The sequence below is a fragment of the Schistocerca cancellata genome, chromosome 5, assembly GCF_023864275.1.
Source record: "Schistocerca cancellata isolate TAMUIC-IGC-003103 chromosome 5, iqSchCanc2.1, whole genome shotgun sequence".
Classification (NCBI taxonomy): Eukaryota; Metazoa; Arthropoda; class Insecta; order Orthoptera; family Acrididae; genus Schistocerca; species Schistocerca cancellata.
In genome coordinates, this window is record NC_064630.1 from 482,481,420 (window position 1) to 482,508,808 (window position 27,389).

The window sequence follows — 27,389 nt, forward strand, 5'->3', positions numbered from 1 at the left end:
AAATGGGATAGGATGTTTGAGGTACTCAAAAAAGTAGGAATAGACCATAACGATAGAAAAATGATATGGAACCTGTACAAAGACAGCAGTTATCCGTGGACGGACAAAACAAGAAGAGGTGCAGATACGGAAAGGTGTCCAACAAGGTTGCGCACTATCCCCTGTTATCTTTAACGTATACATTGAAGAGGCGCTGAAAAAAGTAAGGGAAAATTCACAGACAGGTGTAGTAATTCATGGCCAACGAATAGATATGATAAGATATGCCGATGATATAGCTGTCCTGGCTGAAAGTGAAGAAGATCTTGTAGTCCTACTGAATAGAATGGATAAAGTTATCTGTGAAGAATATAATATGAGAATTAATAAAGCAGAAACAAAAGTAATGGCATGCGACAAAGATCAAGTGAAAGTCCAAGTTTATGTAGGCAATGAACTGCTTGAACAAGTTGATAAATTTACTTATCTGGGCAGTAATACTACCAGGGATGCAAGGAGCAAGGCAGAAGTGAGAAGTAGAATAGCTCAAGCAAAGGCTGCTTTTAACAAGAAGAAAAACATATTAACATCTAAGAGCATCAGCTTTGAAATCAGGAAAAGATTTTTGAAATCATGTGTGTGGAGTGTGGCATGCTATGGGTGTGAAACATGGACTCTCGGGACAGGGGAAAAAAATGTGCATGCTCAAAATAAAATGGATCGACAAGGTCACAAACGAAGTGGTTCTGGAAAGAGCAGGTGAGAAGAGAAGCTTCTGGAGTTTCTTTGTTAAAAGAAGAGTGCAATTTACAGGCCATCTATTAAGACATAAAGGACTCCTGAACACAATCATAGAGGGATATGTCGAGGGAAAAAGACCAAGAGGAAGACCACGACTGAGGTACATGGATCAAATCATGAAAGATGTGGGATGTAACACCTATAAAGAAATGAAGAGAAAAGCTGAAAGACGCACAGAATGGAGACAAGCTGCCATTATAGCTGTTGCAAACCAATCCTTGGATTGACCACTACAGAAGAAGGGGAGTAAAGGGTATGGCGGATTCTGTTGGAAGTCAAAACACAGAATATCCACGTTATCCTTTTCCCTGGAAAGATTTGTGCTTTTTCTTGTTGTCGCAGAAGCCAGGTGATTTCATTTGTGACTGTCAATTTTAGTGTCATCTGCCTCTTTAATCCATTATTTGTGCAAAATTTCAACTTGTTCACCAACTTGGCATCTAAATTTCATGTGTCTGTAGCAGCACAACCAACCCCCTAATTGAAATTGTCTGTTAGTATTTATGAAACCACCGGTATTTCACTCTGCATTGACTTTTTTGGGTGAAGTAGCGCTTTTGATTTTTAAGTAATTTTCCGGCTCAGGTTTCTCCAGATAAAGTGTAAATTTTCATAATACTCAGATCTGATGACAAATATTTCTTCTTACTTTTATTCCCCCCATAGTGGCTCACTTTATAAGGAAAAGATCGGATGCATTCATCACCGTGTGAGAGTTGATAAAGGAAAAAAATTCTACATACAGACCTCCACTAACTTTATGATGAATTTATGAAAATTAATAATCCAAAGAAAACAGACATATTACCTAACTTATGGTTTACACAGATTTTCTATGGGGTCTGTCGGTATGTACACCTCTTTTATTAGTTGGAGATTCCTCCATTGCAGTTAGTATTGCTAGGCTTTTCAAACTCCCTCATCTGATGCCACAAAGACTGCCAAATTCCATGCGGCACAGAAGATGACCATTTGTTACAATGGTTACCTAAAACAATATATAATACTGTATGCCTAATAATGATTAATTTTACAGAAAAAAATCTGGCTAAGAATATGAGTGTGTGTGTGTGTGTGTGTGTGTGTGTGAGAGAGAGAGAGAGAGAGAGAGAGAGAGAGAGAGAGAGAGAGAGAGAGAGAGAAACAGAAAGGCAAAAAGGGGAAGAGAGAGAAATTATTAAGAGTATTTTATATAAGAGTTCAGAAATTCAGAAACCGAGAACCATGTTTGATCATGGACATAGATATAAATAAAGCACTAACATTTTACTTAGCCTACATTATACTTCATTGCAAAGGTTTTCTGCGAACATTTGTCCATGCGCAGTCTTTGATGAAAACCAACCGTAGGAGACATCAGACCACAGACATGAAAATCTTGCTTATTTTTCACAGCTAAACCATTAAAATTACGTAAAACAGCAGCCTTTTCTTCTTCATCAACACATCACAACATTTTCTTCTGCATTTGCTGTTACGGCCTGTTCTTCGACCCGGATGTATTTCTCCTGTATGTGTGGTATATTCTTCTCCCGCAACACGTTTTTGTTTCGCTACATCCCCCCCCCCCCCCCCCAATTGTCAGGCATTTTATGTTCTTTACCATAGACATCTGAATTGCCATCACTTGAAATCACCTCCATCTTAGAACGGGGAAAAAATACCAACTTTCACAAATAATGCGTCCACTACACAGGCTTCATGGAAACTGAGTGGGTAGTAAAATATATAAAATATCATCAACTCAGTATGTAGTAAGCCCGTCCATTGTTGAAAAAAATACTTTTCATTGATTGTTGCAGCTGCCATGAGGTACTGAAAACTGCATGTGGCTTCCAAGATGTTACTGAATGGAAAAACTGTCCAAGTCCATGGATTTGGGATGTTATTTCATTCATTTGAAAATGTATTGTGCCATTTTAAGTGGAATGAGCTGGACTTGGAAAGTTCTTCTTGGCAGGGATGTAGCTCTAGGCATGTACATTCACTTTTATATTAAAGTGAAAATTGACCAAAGATGGACTTGGGATGATTTTCCATTCTGACTTCAATTTATTGTTGGTATACCATATAGAAATTGCCTGCAGTGACTGCTTCTGCGTATTAACATAGACCGATAACATAGAAATCGAATCATTCCACAGCACTTAAGACACCCCATTCATGATTAGATTATCACAACACAATATGTTAATGAAAAACTCTGTTATCCAACAGGAAATGAAAAATTTTTTTAGTTAGGCCCTATTTATTTGTTTTCACTAACTGAAATTGATGAAGATAAGACAGCCATGATAGTTTCATGGGGAGGTGTGTAAATAGGCTTCTGCTGAAGCTGACATTGCAGCCTTGTTAAAGATACTTGAAACCAACTCATCTTCGGTAGATATGCATGATGATGAAGTCCCATACTCCGTGACTGAGTGTAGGGGAACGATACGGGAGACCCACATCGCCGTACTAGGCAAGGTCCTAGTGGAGGTGGTTTGCCATTGCCTTCCTCCGACCGTAATGGTGATGAATGATGATGATGATGATGAAGACGACACAACACCACCCAGTCATCTCGAGGCAGGAAAAATCCCTGACCCCGCCAGGAATCGAACCCGCAACCCCGTGTTCGGGAAGCGAGAACGCTACCGCGAGACCACGAGCAGCGGACAGATATGCATACCGAGTGCAAAAGCAAATGTCAAATAAAACAATACACTATATGTAAGTCCACTACTAGTGACTCCCCAAAAAACGCTGTTGCCGCATTCATAGAAAATAACTTTGTTCAGAACTATTGTTTATAAAAATATTTGTCTGCACTGTAGCATTGTAAATGGAGGATAAAACAATAAAGACAAGAAGAGAAAGTAAATTTTTTAAATGAGGTGCTTCAGAAGAATACTGAACATCAAATTGGTAGATTTGATAATTAATGAAGAGGTACCAAATCAAATTGGAGAGAAAAGAAATTTTGCCATAATTTGACTAAAAGGAGGAACAGTTAACTTGGTGTTGGAGGAAAATAGTGGGCTAAAAACAGTAGAGGGTGACCAAGACTGACTGCAGTACTCAGTTTCAAACAATTGTAGTCTCTAGTAGTTATGCAGGGATGAAGAGACTTGCACAGCACAGACTTGAGTAGTCTTGATTAGTAAGCTGCAGAAACCCAGTACGTGTACTGAAGACAATGACGACGACAACGGCAGCACTATGCAAAGAAGTGAAAGTCTGTCAAACCAAATATATATGAATTTAACATTAAGAAACAATGGAGAATCACTAAGCCTATATGTGAAGAAGCAAGCATGGAACAGTAGATAAAGAAGTCTACAGTTTAAGGAATAAATATTAATAAAAATTTAAACTGCAAATTTTCTTTTCACATTCCTATCTCTTGTGGGGCCACTCAAAAAAAAAAATCAATAGAGAGGAGGAGGAACTGCAGGCTACCTAAGCAGCTGAGTTACAATGTAATACTAGCAACAAACAGTCATTCACTGATGAGTTATGTGCACTCTGATAAAGAATGATCTACTACCAAGACGATCAAAGTGACACTGAAAATTTGTAGATTAACTCATACAATATGCATAAGCAGCTGTCCACATATTTACGATTTCAACATGTTGTTACACAGATGTGAAAATGTTTGTCTCTGAATGAAATTAATTATCTGTGATGAAATAAACTGCTCATGCACTGAGGTACATAATCCTTTTTCGTCCATTCCACAATACCCAAGTGCTACAATAAACTAGAAAATTTGTTGAAGACTGCTCCACTGCAGAGACGTCAAAAGAATGAGGGTGTGTCAACCATCTCATTATCTGACATGTCACAATGTCATCAGGAAGAACTGTGGTGAAATTTGATGCCAATGTGACATCATTAACCGACCTTAACCTCACAATAAATTGGAGAATTTGCTGAAGACTGAGGACTAGGTATCCAATGTACCATACAATTAATATAAAATGCAGAAATAAATCAATTCCTTTATCAGTAATGTCATACTTATTAGTAATAGAAACTTTGTACAACAGTGCTACAATAGTAAAAGCAATACCCCACCCTCATCTGGCGAAGAGATTAATGAAATGACAAAGAAGTATGGACCCTGATGGGGTTTTAAAAATGAACGTCACCTTAATAGCAACAAAATGTAATTTGTGTAGAATATTCCCTGAAAAATATAGGATTCATGTACACACGTTCATAAATGCTATACTGTCTGTCAAAATACAAAACCATTTTCGCTTCTTTATTATTGTCAAATATCTACCTAAAAATTAATCTTACCAATCATTGAACTACAAGCGACACAGTATTCTACAAAAGCTTTACAGTCAAATCATATCGAAATTTCAGGCCTACAAAATTCTTCACAAGGTGAAAATACTACCCCAATAATGCAGAAATGCATGTACATCCTTTATTACACAGTGGTGTTTATTGATGTTGGGTACATTACATTCACAGGATTCATGTAAACACATTTCATGGCGGACGAATACTAAGATCATACTATCAGCTGGCTCAGTTCGAGAATTCAATGACGTCATTATAACCTTGACTGCTACTAAGCAAGCTGGTACACGGAAGCTGACGTCCGAATATTTTTCATTTTTTTAGTGGCTTCTAAACAATAGTTTCTTGTGACAGTTGGTAAACGATTATATCAGTGCCTCAGAATACATTGTACGTCAGATTTTCGACAAATCATCAAAGTTTAGTGTTAAATACGTACAGCACAAACTGTTGTTTCCATAACCTTAACGATGTTTTAGGCTTTAACATGATGCTTGGGGTGGAAGAACTACCACAGATGAGAAGTCTTTCTCCAGGGTTGCCATCCCCTACACCGAAGACTGACACATCAAAGGTAAGAAATTATCTTCGTACATTTTTGCTCAGAAAAGTTTTGTGTCGATATGGCAACTACGCGGCAAGCATATATTTCAAAACAAAATTCGAATAACACGATTATTTAAGCTCTTTGTATGAAGTTGACTTGGAAACTTCATAGCAATGTGCAAGCTTAGTTGTGCCAATACTAATACAATTACATCTTAAGGGTGCGTATTCCCACAGAAATAAACAAAATACGCACGGTGTTTCGATGTCGTCATACTCCCGTGATGCTCGGCGTTCCACGTGATCACAATGCCTAACCTGCTGCTGACTCACATCAGCAGACGACTCCGTAGTGGTAGTGTTTAAGTTGCGGAGAAATGTTGACATTGCGTGTGCGTGAATAAACATTGTTTATTTGTTGTAAACAAACCTGGTAGTATTGATGTGGTGGTCGTTGCTATTGTGTTTCACGTATTTCTGGAAGAGTTTTATGCTTGCAATGATATAGTAAAATAAATGCCGGTTTGACAGTTCGCAGAAGTAATTGTTGTGTGTGTAACGAGAAGTGCAAACTGTTTTCAAGAAATTGGAAATCACATACCTCTTGTACTCGTGTTATCTATGTAGGAAGTCTCTCTTAAATAGCTGCAAGAAGAAGGACCAAACGAATCCTAACCTCTTCACTGATATTGTGCGTGTTTTTGACAACAGCAGCTACAATTTATGTTGTGTTGTGCTTTAAAAGAAACGAATACCGCCTGGCATGTGTGAAACACGTATCAAACTTTCCTTACTTCATTTGATTATGTGTGATAGTAAAATACTGCTAATGTAAAGTTCTGTGCGAAGGCAGCGGTTGAGCGTGCCACTTGTTGTTTTATGTCTTTTCACGAAAGTGTGAATTTCGAGGAAACAGATATTCCGGTTTCGTAGACAGGTTCCGTGAACTATTGTTTACATGTGTACCTTCAAGAATTACCGTACTTTTGATTGGTGATAACAATAAATATTTATTGAGTTGTCATTTCGAATGTGTCCTTATTGTTACGAGTACAAAAACTCACACTGAGCCCTCGTGGGCACAAATAAACGATTGTTTCTTGCACTCGTTACCTGCAACGGTAAGGTAGGAATAATAACTGCAGTGGCGTGTTATCAACAGCTGCATCATGGTTTGTCTGAAGAAATCCAAGTGCGACGAGTTGCTGCAACTGGCGTTGTTGCTCAGCTTGTTGCGTGCAGATCCAGACACTTACTTACGTCGGGAGGCTCCGGAAATCGTGGGCGTCCGCGTGGAGACTGGCCAGGCGTGGGCCCTGACCGGTCCTAGGGGTCCTAACTTCGATAATCGCAGACCCTACATCCACCCTAAAAGCCTCGACTCTGAACTCATTAATTACGAACGAGAAGTCTTCGAGGAGCTCAACGCCCTAGGCCGCTACAACAGGATAAATGCGGGAATATATAATGTTACCGCATATCTTCTGAATGTGGATGGAAACAGTCCTGATGATGATTTCGGAGCGGACAATGCATCGAGCTCTGGGTTGCTTGTGGACAACGAAAGACCAACGGTATCTGCCAACGAGGATTATGCGGAGGCGTCATCTTCTGGACTATCCGGATTTCCTTTCCTGTTCGATGACGACGAGAGTGATCCGAGCTTGGCGGATACGGCAGACCTGACTCAGGAGGTAACAAGAAAACTAAATATTTCACTTTTCGTATTAAGATCATACCCTTTTCTGTCGATTTATCATTTGATAGGAGTTCCACAAATGAAACATGAAAACAATCATCACACATCCTTTTTGCTATGTATGTCGATGCGCCGTCACCCTGTAGTCATTTATTCCATCTTAGAATTCATCAAAATGTTTACTTAACTGCGTTTAACTTTTGTTTGTGTTCGAAAGTTGCTTTAACTCAGTATCTGCGAAAATAAAATCATGCAATCTAAAAATGGTATTGAAAAATGAATTGTTTTAAAAAGGCAGTTACAGTTGTCAAAATTGCACCTATTAAAATTACGTTGTCGCTTAAACCGTATGCTGTAATTGTCTGTTTTGTGTTCCATCAGAAACAGCTTGACTATCGCCTATAAAAGGTCTGTAGAGTCCATCTAATGATTTCATAAAAAGTGCTTCAACTTTCACAAGGCATATTATAAACAAGGATTTTTTCGTCAGTTTCGTATTTAAACTGCCATTGAATTGTTCATCTGCAATATCTTCTCTTGGGTTACACCAGGACTTGCCGACAACGAAACTTACACAAAAAGTTAAAGCAATGCATGCACATTTTTACAAATGGGCCAGTTGCATTCAGGGATTGCCCGTCGGTAAATAAAGTAATTCCGTATGGTGCATAGAACACTGACTGGGTTAATTTAATGTAATTACTAAGTAACTGTAGTTGCTTGGAAACAGGGTATATCGTGGGTAACTGTCGTATATGTATCTTCGAAGAAATTACAATCGCAAGCGAAACGCAGTTGTCAACATTGCGAATTTATTCATGTTAGCAGCGCAAAATCCGATGTCTATACACATTCGAAATTTCAAACTCCATAGTTAAAACGATTGAAAATATACAACGGCGTATCGCTGTACATTTTTACGCTTCGTCGGTCACAAGCCGTTTTATCGCGGGAAAGGTGCAGTTATTACTCAGAAATCTGTTCCTAAGAAGGAAACTCGTATCTATTAATTGGCGAGTTACACTCTCTTCAGCTACGACGTACTTTGCTAAGGTAGTCAGTAGTGAGAAGTTAACTTTTCGATGTTGTGAAGTGTCGCATCATTTTGTTTTTAGGGTGTGGGCATCTCATAGTTACAGTGAACTACTTCGAATTTATTGAAATTATGCTCTTCTCCCATGGTGGAATGCCCAGTTAATAAACGAAATAAAATACTGCATACCTGTCAAGAAATCACACTGAAGAAAAACAATTGCAGGCTACTTTTTAGTGCTCGTTGTTAACTGTGGGTGCATTTCATTCGCTTGCTTCATTGCATTTATTTGCACCTCCAACATATGGAAAAAAGTTTGTATGGGTATTAGGCTACTATAATGAAATAGTGTCCTAAATTATTCTTTGTGTTTACGATTAGTAGTTTTTATGTGTCTGTTCTTTCGGGCATGTCCGAGAAACAGACACCGCGCGGAATCTGTAGCTGTTATATACATTACGTAAATAGCTGGTTTCCGAATTCATATAATTGATTCGCCGCTGTGGGTAATAATCCACTCCTTCAGTGCGGATGCTCAATTACGTTCGGCCTCCTGTGGGAATCTCAATGTAACGAGCGTTGAAGACATAGACAGGGGACTGCGGATAAGTGGCATTAGGTAGGAATGTGGGTGGCCGGGAGGCTTAAACGAGATAGTCCGCGTAGTTGCGATAAACAATGTGTACGGGTGGCGCAGTGGTTAACGCAATTGCGTAGTAAGCAGGAGGTCGTGAGTTCTGGTCCGGCACACATTTTCACTCTCGCCGCTGATTCTGCATACAGTTCCGATGTAGCGCGCATAAAAATCCCTTTTGTTGCTCCTCCACCTTGAATTTACATGTTGTAAATTCGCAAGAAAGAATTTTCAGTTTACAGCATGGCGTGCGCCGATTTGAAACTTTATGGAGGATTAAAACTGTGTGCCGGACCGGGACTCGAACCTTGTACCTTCCCCTTTCTTGGGCGTGTGCTCTACCGAATGAGCACTCTAACCACAACATACGATCTGCCATCAGCTTTGCTTCCACCAGTACATCATCTCCTACCCGCCAAACTTCACAGTTCTCCTACGCACCTTGGCATAGCCACAGACATTTCTCGTCGTAATTTTTTCTTCCAAGGTGTGCAGGAGAACTTACGGTAAGTTTGGGGGGCAGGAGAGGGTTAAATGGCGGGAGGAAACCAGATCTCAGGTCGGGTCATGAGTCGTGCTTGGGTAGGTAAAAAATAATTATTTTCTTGTGGATTCAGAATATGTGCACATTGGTATTGTCTTTTTTAAATAATAATAATAATTGAAGAGTGTGTTGATAGTGCTTAAACTTTGCATAAACATATGTTCAGTGCTGTAGTTCATTGTATTTCAGGTCAGTAAATGAATTTAGTTACAGAATAAAATAGCTTAGGCGCTAGACCACTTTCTCGCGAAATGGAAGTGTCCAGATTCGAGGCCCGGTCTGGCACACAGTTTTAATCTGCCTTGTGAAGTCTTCCACAAATGGTTTCTTATTGAGTAATGGCTCAAAACTGTTTTCGAAGTTTTAGACCATTCGCGATACTGACTCTCGAAACCGGAAACTTTTTAACGCCGACTCAGAGCTTCGTCTTCCCGCTACAGCCACCGTGGGAAATGAATCAGTGATCACGACACTCGATCTGTGTCCAGGATTAAAATCCCCATCTGGCCGGGGCTTACCGCTGTTTCCAAGTAGGATAATGCAAGAAACAGATAAAAATGCAGTGTTTTTTCGCAAATGTGTACACTGGGCCGTTCATGTCCCAAGTACAGCACGTAATAACGAATCTGATCGCTGGTGCATTCGTTAACCCACAGCGTGTTTTCGGTATTGCATCTGACGCGGTTAATTCTATGGTGTAGAGATTCGGCATTCACAAACGAGTTAGAAGTGAGCGGGATTACCGATTGCTTCATTGTCTTCTGGAAAGTAAAAGAGATATGACACTTGAAAATACACTGTCATAAGCAGTTCAGCGAGTGGCAAATTCTCCCCTCGATGTTATTGCCAACATTACTGAATGGCCTTTGTCTTTTTCTTAATGATCCGCCTCTGACAACGACTGTTCGGCAGTACGTGTAACTGTTTTGTAAAATTTATAAACAACTATTTACTACCGCTTCACCGACTACCAAGCGAATAGTTATAGCCATAAAAAGCTGGAATAGCAGCATAAATCAGCCGTTCTTTTCGACTTACGTTCATTACTACGTGCCTACTTTCTTCGTGAATGATATAAATCGCACTTTTTAAAAATGAAGATAATATCCGGAAGAAAAGTTAAGTCTGTTATCTCATTATCTTCAAGTATAATGCGCACAGAGTCCAATGAATTACGTCTCCCCGTAAACACCATTAACGTCTTCACAGCAGATGGATAAGGAACTAAAAGTTAGTCTTTTAATGTCCATGATATTTTACATTGAAATTTCACACACAGACACCGTAACATACTTAGTATCGATTACCCGTAACATGCAAAATCAGTAAGCGTGGTCACCTAGGTTTGCATTAGTAGCACTTTCATATTTACTGAACACGTTACTAAAGTTCAGTTTTCATGATATCGAAATATCGTTTAAAAAGTGAACAGTTGAGGTAAAAACGCTATAGTGTTTATATCTCGCTAGGTAAAAATTTAAAATGGTAATTGTACTTAAAAATTATCTCCCCTATGTGTAATACCATTTTCCAAAACCTCATTTCGATATGTTGAACCGATTATGAAATACCGTAGGTATAGTGAGATTTGTGCATATTCACACGCTATCTGAATTCAATTACATTTGTTTGATGGCCATAGACACGATAATTTGATTTATTACAACGTACTGTGATGTAATATCAGAAGAAAGCGCGGCAAGTTCGTCCATTGTTAGGAGGAATGAAAATGTTTTACACTTTTAAGAGAAAGTAGAAAGAATTAAGGGATAATATAAGCTGGCTAAACGTTCCAGTCGTGCATTTCCACCGAGCGAGGTGGCGCAGTGGTTAGCACACTGGACTCGCATTCGGGAGGACGACGGTTCAATCCCGCGTCCGGTCATCCTGATTTAGGTTTTCCGTGATTTCCCTAAATCGCTCCAGGCAAATGCCGGGATGGTTCCTTTCAAAGGGCACGGCCGATATCCTTTCCCGTCCTTCCCTAATCCGATGAGACCGATGACCTCGCTGTCTGGTCTCCTTCCCCAAAACAACCAACCAACCAACGTGCATTTCCTGATGATGGCGTTCTTGTAATCATAGAAACTGCGAGAAAATTTTTTCTGCATTATGATCGCTGCTACGATAAAATACCATAGCTTCTAGATTTTCTCGTAGTTTTTCCCTGGCTGATTGATTCAACTCTTACACGATGTAATATTCTCGTTCAGAGTCGACGGCTTATTACCCTGTTAAACATTCTTGGTGTTTTTGTCCTTCGCCTTTCTTCCGAAATGCACTGGTGTGCCAAACTTATGAACGAAAGTAACTCTCGCATGATGATGTTTGTCTTCCAAGTAACATAGCTCGCTGAAACCAGGACCTTACATAGAAAGAACTGTAATAACATCGTACAGGTGATTAATGAAAGAAGTACGCAATGAGATGGCCAGAAATGATACTTTTATTCAGAGATAATATTACACTGAAGTCACCTCGATTCATGGTGATTCCCTGGAAGTTACAAAAGGTGGGAACTGGTTCTTAATAGGGCAATGCGGCAGTAGTGCAACGTGCTCTCTTGCTATCCACAAGGTTGGCATGGAGTTCCTTTGGTAGGTCGTTCCATTCCTCCATCGCGTGGTTGACAACCAAACTGTCCATATGTTCTTTGTAGTCTAATCTAAAAATGGAGATACCTCTATCTTAAGTGTTCGTGACGAGTCATAAATGTTATATTCAGAAGTTGCATCGCTAATTTAAGTTGTGTGCCGCTATTTGAACAGGATTCATCCGCCGACGCAGAGCTTTAATCTAGCATTAGCTCTATATTACCAAACTGTTCTTTGCTGTATCATTTCTTCGAAATTTTACTTCAGTGAATCCTTGTGAAGTATGCGAATGTGACAGAAAACTACTTGCTTGCATCTTCATGACGTGAAGTTAAGTTAGCATCTGACAGTAGATTTGCTAAAACGTGAAGTTTAAAACTTCATCACCGTATGGATTGTTCCATGAAATTTCGAGCAAGCTGCCGGATGCGTGTGATTTGCTGCCATGATATTTCGGCGCAGAGTCTTGTGGCGATATTCAGGTGAATATTGGCTCACTCAGCTTATTTTCGCGTTTTCACCTGAAGATCGCCACAAGACTGTGTGCCGAAATAACGTGGCACCAAATCACAGCCATTTCGCCCGAAATTTCTTGGAACTATTTGCCAACAGATTATCACAACAAACGCTTTACTCAATTCATCTCACTCTTATCATCTTGGAACATACGATTTGCATGTGTTTCTCAAGTTGTTAGTGCACACACTCAAACATCTTCAACCCTCCTCTTTTAGCAAACTCATGTCGAGAATATTTTACGTCCTTTGAACTGAGTTCTCTCACGAGAGCCACTACTTCTTGAAACCCCTAGCGCCGCCTTCTCAGCAGATGTAAGTTTATGCTCTGATGGCGCACCTTAACTTAAACGGCACGTACGATTTCTCAACACACAACTCTCCTCTCCTCTCTGTTCTGCTATCTCTCTGGCGGAGGAATTCGCCCTTTAGTTTCGACGCGTCAGTGGCTGCTGGAAACCTGTTTATATAGCTTGTCTGTTTCTAGTTTTTCATACTATGTTGTAGGAATCCACATAAACAAATACAGCGTTTATTTGTAGAAAGATATAGTGAGTAATTATTTTTCGTGTTAATGCTGGTTGTGCTCCTTGGCTCTGGATTGAATTACTCAATTACTCAAAAGAAAGAAGCGTCCTGTGGTTGGTTCTTCAGGTAATATAGTAAGTCTTTGGTTTGTGATATTAGGTATTCATAACTGCTGGTGAACTGCCGAATCAACAACACACCCGCCCCGCTCCTTCGTTGTGTACCACCACATACGGAATTTTCCTCGAGTTTCAAGACTGTAATTGCTGTAGTTGTCAATAGACTGTGCGCTAGTGCCCTGTGTTAAAGTGCTGTACTATTGAAATTACCTGTCGGGGCGATAGGATATGACGCCATTAATGGTCACCTATCGTCGGCTGTGGCGTTAGACTCGGTTGCCACATTTGCCTATCCGATACGCACGACGAGTTTCACCATTCTCGCTCCTCTACCTTGAAAACGCGCCTCTCACTCCCCACTATCTGTCCTCAGTACCGGTAGCGCATGTTACCCATTGGAAGTACATATGCACGATCTGGTCAAAAGTATCCGGACACCCCACGAACGAGCAAGGTGGCGCGTTGGTCAGCACACTGGACTTGCATTCGGGAGGACGACGGCTCAAATCCTCGTCCTGTCATCCTGATTTAGGTTTTCCGTCATTTCCCGAAATCACTTCAGGCAAATGCCGGGATGGTTCCTTTGAATGGGCACGGCCGACTTCCTTCCCCATCCTTCCCTAACCCGATGGGACCGATGACCTTGCCGTTTGGTCCCCTCCCCCAAAGTCAACCAACCAAGCCCCGACGTAACACGGGATTGAGCACTAGATGTCACGGGAGGCGACACGACAATGTAAAAGGATGTGGAAATACTTTGTCAGTAGAGAAGCAATAACAGCACAATGGATCGATCAGAGAACATGTACTAGACTTTGGACACAAATTCATCAGGGAGATTTCAATTGGAAACGCGAAGGAATAACCACAGCTAAACCAAAACCTTTACTACTGACGGAGAGGGACCGTCGAGCATTGCGGAGGGTATTTATAAAAAAAATCTCTTGAAATCAGCGGAAGGAATCCCTGGTGAGTTCCAAAACCCTAAAAACAGTCCATCCCAGTTAGCAGAATAACTGTGGGTAGGGAGATAAAACAAACGGGTTACAGTGCTGAGGCAGCACCTGATGGTGTGTAGAGCGAAGCCACTGGGCAGTGGATGACTGATTCGAGTGATTTGAACTGAGGAATCGCGCTGTAGCGTAGCTGTTTAGACCACCTCAAGCATCCCTGTCACTATTTGTTGGAAGGGTTCGTGTTTGACGAATGCCTGGAGGAAGTTACCTGCCACCATGTGAAGAGCCCACAGTGAAGTAGAGAGGAGGTGGTGTTAACGGTACGAGGGCGTTTTTCGTGGTCAGGACGTGATCACCTTATTGCACTCAAGAAAATGCTAGATGCAGAAGGATATGAACACGTTTTACAGAGCCAGTGGTTAGCACACTGGACTCGAATTCGGCAGGAAGTCAGTTGAAAACCGCGTCCGACCATCCTGATTTGGGTTTCCCGTGATTTCCCTACATCGCTTCAGGCAAATGTCGGTATGGTTCCTTTGAAAGAGCACGCAGACTTCCTTTCTCCATCCTTGCCTAATCCGATGGTACCTCGCTGTTTGGTCCCCTACCCCGAATCAATCAACCACTAACATTTCTGCTTACAGCAGATAAACCGTAGTTTGTATCAGAATGACAGTGCACCGTGTCAGAAAACATCATGGGGCAATGTTTTGTGGACGATAAGCATTCCTGAAATGGTCCGGCCTGCACAGTCCCAACCTGAACCCAACGGAATCCCTTTGGAACGAGTTAGAACGCCGAGTTGTCCCCAGCAGAGTTCAAACCGCCATAAAGACGAAGAGTGAACACGCCTTATTATAATGTCCACTACTAGGTAACTGGATGCTTAAGATCCGATATATCACACACTTGACACAGAATCTTGAGTTAATAAAGGACTGTACAGCAGTGTTTCAGGATGCCCCTCTAGGACTATGAAATTGGTTAAAATAATTAGTTAGTCCATGAGAAACACTCAGATTATGTATTAGTTAATTTTCCGGTATTGCGTCGTTTTTACCCCTGTCGTACTTTTGGGGAAGGTTTGACAAGCCTTTTCGTACATTTATAGCCCCACTAATCGGCCATTGTAAACTGTAGACGAAGAGTGTAAAATTATCCACGAGTATTCCTTTCAGGTCTAAATAATGGCAGAAACTCTAGAAATAATCTTCGTCTTCGACAGTGAAGCACCAGTGTTGAATGACAGGAGCTTTGAAAATCCCGCTACCGCTTTTGTTCCCATAGTTCGCTCTTTTTTCCCAGAAAGTAGGAAAGAGAAATACATACACCGTTGCAAAGCTCGGACGCCACTGCATCCTTACTCTATAGCTTACGAAGATATTACTTATCACTCTCTGTAGCAGCGAGCCGATCTACATGTTACCCCAATTTGGTGGAGAACAATTTGTGTTTGAGGCGTCTTTGGAAGACTTTCTCCAACTGTTTTTGGCCTGCGCCTTATCATCTCATTAGTCTGTCGCTTCTACATCCGTGTTTGCAGGTGCAGGGGCGTATGTAAAATCTGTGTTGGTGCTGAAAGAATATAAACAGCGTGTCTTTTCATTAAACGCACGCGCGCATGCGGTGCGCGCGCCCACACACACACACACACACACACACACACACAAGCGCGCGCTTATACTTGAAATAAGGAATCAGTTGGGTCAGCGTTGAAATTGCTGGCCTACCTGCACGAGTAGAGTTTCTTGTGGTCCTACGAACTCATTCTTCTCTGCAGTTCTGAAGATACTGCCTGTTATTGTGTATGTTGCTTCAAGACTTGGCAACAAACGAAGGTATCATATAATCACCAAATACTGACATATATGATTGCGGAGTAGAAAATCAACCGACACTGCCCAGCAGAGGGAAGCTCAATGGCCCTTATGAACAAAATACGATCGTTTGGAATATCAGACCAGTTGTGTGACTGGTTCGAAGAGTTTGTAGGAAACAGAAAACAGCATGTCATTCTCAAAGGAGAGAAACCTTCGGACGTAAAAGTTACTTCGAGCGTACTCCACTGTTGTCATAAGGCAACTTCTTTTCACAGTCTATATAAATGACCCAGTGGATAATTGTAGAAGTTCCATGAGGCTTTTCGCAGCTGTTGCGTTCTATACGGAAAAGATGCGACGCTAAAAAATTTGTAGCGAAATTCAGGAAGACGTTTAGATGATCGGCGCTTGGTGCAGGGATTGTCAGCTGACCCTTAACATAGACAAATGTAACCTATTGCGCATAAATAGACAGAAACGCCGATTATTACATAATTACACTATTGCAGAATGACTACTGTAAACAGTCACACACATAAAATATCTAGGAGTGTGCATATGGAGTAATTTAAAGTTGAACGACCACATAAAACTACTCGCAAGTAAGGCAGAAGCCACACTGAGATTTATTGGAAGAGCACTCATAAAATGTAGGCCTCCCCCTCCCCCCTAAAGAAGTTAACTTAGAAAACCATAGTTCTGCCAATACTTACCGGCCGCTGTGGCCGAGCGGTTCTAGGCGCTTCAGTCCGGAACCACGCTGCTGCTACGGTTGCATGCGGATAACATGCCTGTCATCTCGACTGATAGTGATACGAGGTCGTATCCGTATTACCCTCCTGAACCCACCGATTCCATATTCTGCTAACAGTAATTGGATCTCGACCAACGCGAGCAGCAATGTCGCGATACGATAAACCGCAATCGCGGTAGGCTACAATCCGACCTTGATCAAAGTCGGAAACGTGATGGTACGCATTTCTCCTCCTTACACGAGGCATCACAACAACGTTTCACCAGGCAACGCCGGTCAACTGCTGTTTGTGTATGAGAAATCGGTTGTAAACTTTCCTCATGGCAGGACGTTGTAGGTGTCGCCACCGGCGCCAACATTGTGTGAATGCTCTGAAAAGCTAATGATTTGCATATCACAGCATCTACTTCCTGTCGGTTAATTTCCTGTGTGTAGCACGTCATCTTCGTGGTGTAACCATTTTACTGGCCAGTAGTGTAAAAAGACGTAAGCACAGAATCGACTTGTTGTGTAGGGACTGGAAATTAATCTTTGACATAAACGAATGTATGATATTCCACATTTAGGGGACTAGATAAAAATACCGCGAAAAATGCATGCTTGAAAATAAAGGCAGAGCGTGGAGGTTGCGCTGTTGTATTTGACCAGATCGGCACGTGTGCAGTGGCGTTCAAGTATCAGTCGTGGTAAGGCCAGTGTTCTGTGTAGTTGTGAATACTTGATGTCGGAACTAAGTGGTTTTGAACATGCGCAAACTGTTGGTGTGCAGGGTGCATCTGTAGGCAAAGTGGCCGAAGTGTTTTGTATTTCAAGAGACACTACATCGAAGATTTCTACCGCATACAGGCAAATCTGAGAAACATCATCCGCTAAGTCACTGCACTGACGAAAGTGTGTGTTTGAGTGATTGTGACAGACAATCACTGAACGGGATTGAGACGAAAACGTAGAGGATGACAGCTGCAAAAGTCACTGCAGATGTGAATGTCGCACTCGCGAATCCTGTCAGCACCAAAACATCACGGAGAGCTCCATAAGCAAGGAATTGTAGGGCGAGCTGGATGCAAATGTCCGTAACAGGAAAATGTGGCGTCGAAGCTTTAGAAGCTGGACTACGGAGCAATTTTATTATTTACTTATTCCTACTGCTCACATGCAGTTTAAAATTACAAGCATATAACATTGGTAATACTATATAAAACAGGAATATGAAAATACAAAACTACTTATACAAATAACTAAATGTCAATATCTAGGTTCGTAATCCATATAAGAGCCGTATCATCAGCTTTGATGAGGTCCCTCCAACTCCCCTGGTAGGAACGCCAGGGGCATTCTACATCTACATGTACATACATACTCCACAATCCACCATATGGTGCGTGGCGGAGGGTACCTCGCATCACAACTAGCATCTCCTCTCCCTGTTCCACTCCCAACAGAATGAGGGAAAAATGACTGCCTATATGCCTCTATGCGAGCCCTAATCTCTCTTATCTTATCTTTGTGGTCTTTCCGTGAAATATAAGTTGGCGGCAGTAAAATTGTACTGCAGTCAGCCTCAAATGCTGGTTCTCTAAATTTCCTCTGTAGCGATTCACGAAAAGAACACCTCCTTTCCTCCAGAGACTCCCACCCGAGTTCCTGAAGCATTTCCGTAACACTCGCGTGATGATCAAACCTACCAGTAACAAATCTAGCAGCCCGCCTCTGAGTTGCTTCTATGTCCTCCCTCAATCCGACCTGATAGGGATCCCAAACGCTCGAGCCGTACTCAAGAATAGGTCGTATTAGTGTTTTATAAGCGGTCTCCTTTACAGATGAATCACATCTTCCCAAGAACCGAAGACGACTATCCGCCTTCCCCACAACTGCCATTACATGCTTGTCCCACTTCATATCGCTCTGCAATGTTACGCCCAAATATTTAATCGACGTGACTGTGTCAAGCGCTACACTACTTATGGAGTATTCAAACATTACGGGTTTCTTTTTCCTATTCATCTGCATTTATTTACATGTATTTATATTTAGACTTGCTTGCCATTCTTTACACCAATCACAAATCCTGTCCAAGTCATCTTGTATCCTCCTACAGTCATTCAACGACGACACCTTCCCGTACACCACAGCATCATCAGCAAACAGCCGCACATTGCCATCCACCCTATCCAAAAGATAATTTATGTAGATAGAAAACAACCGTGGACCTACCACACTTCCCTGGGGCACTCCAGATGATACCCTCACCTCCCATCGACACTCACCATCGTGGACAACGTACAACCAGAGACTCTGTAGTACCCTGTTTGTAAAGAAAGTGTGCGCATCGCCCATGCTCAGTGCGAGCTCTGTTCAATTTGACCCACAGTTTCCTATCGAGTTCTGTGCCAGCAGTGTCACAGTTATGCTTTCGGAACCACACATGCCCTTGAGGATTTTCAGTAAGCTGACAGATTTGGTTCCAAACGTCTCTCACACTAGTATTACTGGCATCTAGCTCTTCTGCTTGCGTAATGGTGAGTTTCTTGAACGGAGTCTGTTTCGTCGTAAACTTGGTATGTCTTCCTGTTTGGGTAATTGCAAGTTCTCCTCTAGCTTGCGCTATTCCCAACGCAAGGCCTCGCTTTTGCGGATTGCGGGTGGATAGTTGTTGCTCAGCAGAGGAACCCAATAAATCGGTGTTGGTCGGATGGCCCTAGTTATTAACCGCATAGTGTGGTTCAACTGGACGTCGATCAACTTGATGTGGCAGCTGTTGAGCCACACCGGGCACAATACTCAGCTGCTGAGAAAACCAGCACAACGGATGATGTGCGAAAGGTATCTGCAGAAGTTCCCCATGTCATTCCAATTAATTTTTGGAGAATATTGTTACGAGTTTCTATCGTGGCAGCAGTATTTTCAAGATGTTTTCTATATGAAAGGGAGCGGTCAAGGCAGACACCAAGATACTTAGGGTTCTTGTTATGGCAAAGAATGTTTCCGGTAAGTTTCACTCTGAGCTCCGTGTTTGCTTGTTTGTCAGATGGAATGTACATACTTAAGTTTTACTTGTATTGGGTCCTTGGTTGTACAAGCAAGAGCGATATCATTCGCTTAGCAGAAGTTTGTTAACCAGGTATTGTGGAGATCGGAGATATGCTAGTTTGAATAATAGTGGAGGGGGCTAAGATGGAGCCCTGTGGTAGACCATTACTTAATTGGAAGGATGTCATTTGGTCGGATGGTCTTGTTTCACACTGTTCCCAACTGCTGGCCAAGTTTACGCCCCAAGAGAGAAACATGGCGTTGGTTCGGTGATGATTTGAGCAGCCACACCGTGGTATTCCACGGGCTTCATGGGTAGCCTGCAAGGTCATATTACTGCCAAAGATTTGTGACAATTTTGGCAGATCATTTCCCTCTCATGGTGCAGTGTTTGTTACCCAGTTGTGATGCTGCTCGTGTTCCGATACGACATAGCCCCTGTGCACACAGCTCGCATCGTATGGGATTGTTTTTGTGAGCACGAGGATGAATTTTTGAATTTCCAATGGCCACCAAAGTCACCAGATCTCAATACTATTGAGTCCTTGTGATCTGCTTATGAGAGAAGGGTTCGTGATTGCTATCCATCTCTATCATCGTTATCTGAATTTGTCACTATTTTGCAGGAAGAATGGTATGAGATCCTCCTGATAAGCATACAGGACCTGTATTTAACCATTCCGAGAAGCCCGGAAGGTGTTTTTAATGCCAACGGGTTTGTTACACCGTATTTGACATGGTGGTCAAGTATTTCCTCGATTGGCAGCACGAGCTGAGTACATCCCGTACCAGTCATCCCACCTAGGAAAAATCCTTAGCAGTATCGGGAGTCGAACCCGTGTCCTCCGCATAGCAGCCATGCAAGTTCGCCACTCTGCTACGGAGGCAGACTGTCTACTGAAAGGCACGCCTATTTTCGAGGATCTCCGCAGTTAATTTCTCTTCCATATTTAACGACTCATTTCCGAGATGGGAGCACCTATTGATCCTTAAACGCAGTCATTTACTTTAAAAACAACCATCAGAACTGTTTTGGAGACATTTCGAAATGCTCGTTACCTGGAGAAGTAAACCTTCATTTTTACCCGCATACCTACATTCTGCCGGACAGAAATGCTCATTTGCTAACATAATGCCCGAGTTCTCAACATGAAGAAACAGAACTAAGAAAATTACAACTCTACGGCCATTTTTGTTTTGAAATGGGCACCACTAAACTGCTAAAAGGCCGTATTTTTGTAGACTGAAAATCACATTTGCATCCGAGACATACTCGATCTGGCACATAGATTCAGTTGAGAGGCCAAAAGTCGTAGAAGTGGTTGTCTCATATGAAGATGTGGTGCGTTGTGGCTTGATGCGGCATATAGAGCTAGTGTATATACGGTATCTGAACAGTCTGTTACGGAGACTCGTGTGCTGAGGTCACAGAGTTTAACGACATTGATTGTGGGATGATAATCGGTCAAAGACATGTGGGTCGGTAGCATATTGGTGATTACACGAGGATTCGGGTTTCCTATTCATCATTGCCTAGGTTGCACTTTTAATGCCGGAAAGGCAATGTTCAGCACACGTGAACCGCCGACCTTCTTTGAGTCAAATCACTGGCGATTTGAATGTGGGACGCCAGGAACCGGTTTGTACGTAGACTGTGTAGAGACAAACGCGTTACTTCGCTTCAGTAACCGACGATCGATTCACGTCCACGTCTTTTCATTACTTTTGGCCATACAGTGCCGAGCGGTGGAATGAATACAGTTTCTTGACAATAATTTCAGTCTCTCAGAATGGGGAACGGCTTCATAACTCCATTGACATCCAGTAAAGTGGCGCATTACGTGAAGACGAGAGTGTTATTGAGTAGAAACGGGATTTAAATCCGCTTTCCGATGCGCGTGTTTAATTTTCCAGTGTTTTACTAAAAACACTTCAGGCAAACGCATGAACAGGTCGTTCATCGAGACCGTCTCCGATTTACTATTCGTCCGTGCCCTGCTGAGCTAGCGCGTAGTCTCTAACAACCCTGATATCGACAGCAGGATGAATGCTGCGAATTTGTAGGGATGTTAGACATCACTTCGAAGCTGCGAGTTGATTATCCGTATGAACGCATTCTTGTTGTGACTGGTCATCATCACATCAATAATGACTCAGAAATCCGTCCCAACATTTCCTAGTTCTGCTGTAGCTCGTACCGCCCAGTAGATAAGGTATCAAAAGAAGAATAAATTATTGCGCATCAGTGTCGTCCATAGTACTTAACAGCTAAACCGGCACACGGTCGTCCATTATCAGTTCCGGGTTGCCTACCGAACGGCTTCCAGGGGCAATAAAAAATTTTATTTTCAGTATTTCATGTAACTCTTGAGCAAATTTGAAAATTTAAAAATGCTGTCATAATCTACTCATTAATAGTTGTGGACGGCTATATCCGTCCTTGATCTCTTAGATAAGCAGATGTCGTTCTGGAAGGGTGATAAAGGAGTGCTGGGACTCCTGCTTACTTCTGTCGTCAAATATTCAGTATTGAACTGAGAAACAGCTTCTAAAAAACCCAAAAGAATCTTTCTTTTTTTTTCCTTTGAGCTGCTTGGACCAAATAACACCGTGAGAACTTCCACTCGCATTTTATGTCGTGCCATCAGCGCATCTTGCCAGCAGTGCATTAGACGCAAGTGTCTAATAGACGGGTACTGTCTCGACGACTTTGGCAGCTGTCAGTGTATGATGGCCAAACGCGCAGTCCGCATTTAAGATATTTCTTAGAAGTACTTGTAATTCGAATACAGCCAAATCGTTGTGGAATCTTCGCATGAACAGTTCAATGATATGATACAGCCATATTACTTTTTTTAAAAAAAATTGAGTTTTAGGGTGGAGCGTTCCCTTAATGTCAGATATTTAACACATTAACTAATCTGTAAAGTAATCAGACGTGTGAAGCCATTTTATCCATGGAAATTCGATTCTTTGAAGTCTCAGGAGTTTACTAGTACCTTCTGATCAGTCATATGCTGCCCACTGAGGTGGCAGCAAAGCTTATGTTTTCCCCAAAGATTTTTAAAAAAATGTTGAATATCTTACTACTGTCGTCCTTCGTACTTTCCGTGTTCGTTGCGCTGTCCTGTTTGGGTATTTCGCCGAACGCTGTGCATTCTTTCCTTCGCCATTCTCTGGAGTGGGTCTCTGTTGGTTGTTGTAGTTTCGTTATCTGTAGGCACGACACAGCGCGTAACACACTCTCTCTTCTCTTGCTGCAACTGTTTTGTTTCCTCTGTTGTTTCTAAATTAGGCAGTATCAAGCCGAGCCAGAGCTTTTACGTTTTTCGCAATTACCAAGTAACGGAAGACAACTACCAGGGGAGAAAGGGAGAGCAGAGTGACAGATTGCTGGTTTTAAACAACCTGTGAATACAAGCAGCCTAATTCCTGCAGCAATCGATGACAATATTTTATCTGTGATGAGAAAAAAATAGTTCATTTGATGAAACGAGATATTTCACTGTAATCGATTTTGTGTTTAAGTCCCTCTCCATATTACGACAATAAATTTGAAAAATCGTGAAATAATTATGCATAAACGAATACTACACTACATTCAGAGAAAATGCTATTGGCACAAAGTGTGTCCACGTCAATGGGACGTTATGTCATTCCTTTCCTGTACGCGAAGAGGAAGCACTTTTCCATTACAATTGCAACCGAAATAATTCTTCATTTCTAAGTGTCTTGCTGCTTCGGTGTAAAGCAGGTGATTGGGTGCCACTTGTGTCATACGTCTGTACGCGATATTCCCACACTTCTAAACATCCGTAGATCCACTGTTTCCTATGCGATAGTGAGGTGGAAACGTGAAGGGACACGTACAGCACAAAAGCGTACAGGCAGACCTCGTCTAGTGAGTGACAGACTGCCGATACTTGAAGAGGGTCGTAATATGTTATAGGCAGACATCTATACAGACCATCACACAGGAATTCCAAACTGCATCAGAATCCAATGCAAGTACTAAGACAGTTAGGCGGGAGGTGAGAAAACTTGGATTTCATGGTCGAGTGGCTGCTCATCAGCCACACATCACGCTGGTAAATGCTAAACGACGCCTCGCTTGGTGTAAGGAGCCTCAACATTGGACGACTGAGCAGTGCGAAAACGCTATGTGTAGTGACGAATCACAGTACACAATGTGGCCATCCGATTGCAGGGTGTATGGCGAATGCCCGGTGAACGTCATCTTCCCGTGTGTGTAGTGCCAACAGTAAATTTCGGAGGCGGTGGTGTTTTTCATGGAGGGGGCTTGCACCCCTTGTTGCTTTGCGTGGCACTATGATAGCACAGGTCTACATTGATGTTTTAAGCACCTTCTTGCTTCCCACTATTGAAGAGCAATTCGGGCATGGCGACTGCATATTTCAACACCACCGAGCACCTGTTTATAATGCACGGCTTGTGGCGGAGTATTCCGGCCGCTGTGGCCGAGCGGTTCTAGGCGCTTCAGTCCGGAACCGCGCTGCTGCTATGGTCGCAGGTGGATGTGTGTGATGCCCTTAGGTCAGTTAGGTTTAAGTAGTTCTAAGTTATAGGGTACTGATGACCTCAAGTGTTAAGTCCCATAGTGCTCAGAGCCATTTGATGCGGAGTGATTACACGACAATAGCAGCCGTGTAATGGACTGGCGTGCACATAGACCTGACCTGAATCCTGTAGTACACATTTGGGATGTTTTGGAACGCTGACTTCGTGCCAGGCCTCACCGACCTACATCGATACCTCTCCTCAGTGCAGCACTTAGTGAAGAATGGGCTGCCATTCACCGAGAACCCTCCAGCACCTAATTAAACCTATGCCTGCGGGAATGGAAGCTGTCATAAAGGCTAAGGGTGGGCCAACACCATATTGAATTCCAGCATTGCGGATGGAGGGCGTCACGAACTAGTAAGTCATTTATGCCAGGTGTCCGGATACTTTTGATCGCATAGTGTACGTAGGAGGAAGCAAAATGTTGGTTGACTCTTCCAGGAACGTACGCTGTCAGAACACGTTGTGAAGGAGAATGCTTCTCAAGCAGGGTCTCCCACTGGAATGGGCTGAGCGTCTCCGCGCCGCTTTCGCGCTTACTACGTGAAACTGTAGCGAAATGCGCTGCATTTCTTTGGATCTTCTCTATTTCCTTTGCGAGTAGTCCACATTTCCTCAGAATTCTTCCATCTAATCTGTCAGGCATCATCACATTGTTCTCCAGAACAGTGCAGCATTGAGGCGGCGATACGTGTAAAGTAGGATGGACACGGTCGGTACTGTGCGTCGGGTGGCCACGGGTAACAAATGAGCTGACACCTCGCTCTCTATACTGCTCTCGACTGTCACTGCCACGGCCGGTAGTATAGCCTGTCTGCAGACTGAAGTGCGATCAGGCGACTCTGCACTCTGCTACTCAGCTACGTCACAAGAAGCACCTTGGGGCTCTATCGCAAGGTTATATGCGGTTGTGCCGACGCTTCCACAGCGAGCCTTTTGAATCAGTGGCGACACTGTACGCGGATACGCTCGGGGAACGCTTAATTTCCTTCAGAATCGCTAAAAATTATAGGGAGGAGTTGCAACCAATCGACTATTCTAGACAGTGTGTAGGGTCCATGAGTTGAGAGACGTGCCCTCAAGACTTCCGGAAAAATATTTTTGACGCAGTCCCTAAGATTGTAAGGGCAGATAAATGCGAGAACAATCCCCTTGACAGTTCATGCACCCAATAATGATGTACGGAAGATTAGAAAAATAATGACGATCTGTTGAGGACGATGAGTCTGGCTTTCGGGGAGGTATGGACACTAAAGATGCAGTTCTGCGATCGATAGTGGAAGCAAGACTTAACAAAATCACGACGCGTTCATAAGATTTGTGGACCTGGAAAAAGCGCTTGGTAATGAAAAATGGTACAAGATGTTGGAAATTCTGAGAAAAATAGCAGTAAACTACAGGGAAAGGCGGATAATGTACAAAATGTACCGTCATAAGACTGATGACTCCAAAAAAATTTGAGACTACACTGTATGGAATAAAACAATTTATATTAGTAAGCGACTATCCCGATATCAGTTACCGGCTGTCTTCCTAAAGGCTACAAGAGCAACAGAAATTTAATTTAGCGTAATAATATTGAACGACTTAAAATTTTGAACACTATCGTAATCTACTTATTAATAGGTGTAATCTTACTTTAAAAGTTTAACAGAATAAGAGTAGTATGACAACTTCGTGTTTCAAGATTTTGAACATGGCTGTGCTTCCGGAACTGTGCATGCAAGAACTTTAGTTGATTAGAAATAACAGCCAGCTAGTTGCAGTTTTTTTTACCATCGCCTTCTTCAGAAGATTACGACGTTGTGTATGGAACAAAGATGGTAACATTACAATAAGCAAAATTACAGGAAATGTTTACAAAAAAATTTTAGCGAAGCATACTCATATAAAAACCACGTTATCTATAGTCCATTGGGAGTCGTTGAATCTGTCTAGTACATGTCATCCACTTAGTCGCCATTTAAAATACATTCTGTAAAACTACTAGCTGTCTACAGTAGGGCCTTGTCATGAAAGATTTGTGTAAAACTGACATTTAAATATAAAATATGGCATCAGGTCCTATAGAGCGTAAATATGCCCATTCAGAGTTAGTGATATGCACCAACTGGCTGAAGAGCAGAGGCACTAATCTCAGGAATACGCAACCATAACAAGCGTCAGTATCAAAACAAAACCGCTTCAAGGAAGACTATCATTGTATAAGAAGCGCAACACTAGACGTATCCAATTGCCACGTGTCATGCTGGACTACAGTAAAAGGGCACACCGTGACAGAGAAACTGCATCACTTGTAAAGCTTCTTGCTAAGGGCTGTGGTCGCATTGATAAAGCGTGCTACACTGAAGAGCCAAAGAAACTGGTACACCTGCCTAATATCGTGTAGAGCCCCCGCGAGCACGCAGAAGTAGCGCAACACGACCTGGCATGGGCTCGACTAATGTCTGAAGTAGTGCTGGAGGGAACTGACACCATGAATCCTGTCCATAAATCCGTAAGAATACGAGGGGGTGGAGAGCTCTTCTGAACAGCAAGTTGAAAGACATCCTAGATATGCTCAATAATGTTCGTGTGTGGGGACTTTGGTGGCCAGCGGAAGTGTCCAAACTCAGAAGAGTGTTCATGGAGCCACTCTGTAGCAATTTTCTGCACGTGTGGGGTGTCACATTGTCCTGCTGGAATTGCCCAAGTCCGTCGGAATGCACAATGGACATGAATGGATGCAGGTGATCAGATAGGATGCTTACGTGCATGTTACTTGTCAGAGTTGTATCTAGACGTATCAGGGGCCCCATATCATTCCAACTGCACACGCCCCACACCATTACAGAGACTCCACCAGCTTGAACAGTCCCCTGCTAACATGCAGGCTCCATGGATTCATGAGGGTGTCCCTATACCCGTACTCGTCCATCCGCTCGACGCAATTTAAAACGAGGCTCGTTCGACCA

The 27,389-nt window shown here is 42.4% G+C and overlaps 1 protein-coding gene and 1 long non-coding RNA gene across 3 annotated transcripts in view; one reads left to right on the forward strand and one right to left on the reverse strand.

The window, feature by feature from the left end:
• Nucleotides 1-5,626, reverse strand: part of LOC126188435 (uncharacterized) — a 28,246-nt gene extending 22,620 nt beyond the window's left edge. Inside the window, exon 1 of the long non-coding RNA XR_007537861.1 lies at nt 5,522-5,626. This is a non-coding gene — a long non-coding RNA (uncharacterized LOC126188435). The remainder of the gene's footprint in view (nt 1-5,521) is intronic.
• The window catches only part of LOC126188434 (segmentation protein cap'n'collar), an 815,786-nt gene continuing 793,714 nt past the window's right edge, over nt 5,318-27,389 (forward strand). Inside the window, exons 1-2 of one of the 2 annotated variants that reach the window (XM_049930039.1) lie at nt 5,318-5,472; nt 5,562-5,656. In XM_049930039.1, the coding sequence (XP_049785996.1) occupies nt 5,570-5,656 (87 nt within the window). In that variant the 5' untranslated portion in view covers nt 5,318-5,472; nt 5,562-5,569. Of the gene's footprint in view, nt 5,473-5,561; nt 5,657-5,955; nt 7,323-27,389 lie in introns of those variants that run through there. The other variant, XM_049930038.1, reaches the window with a different exon arrangement.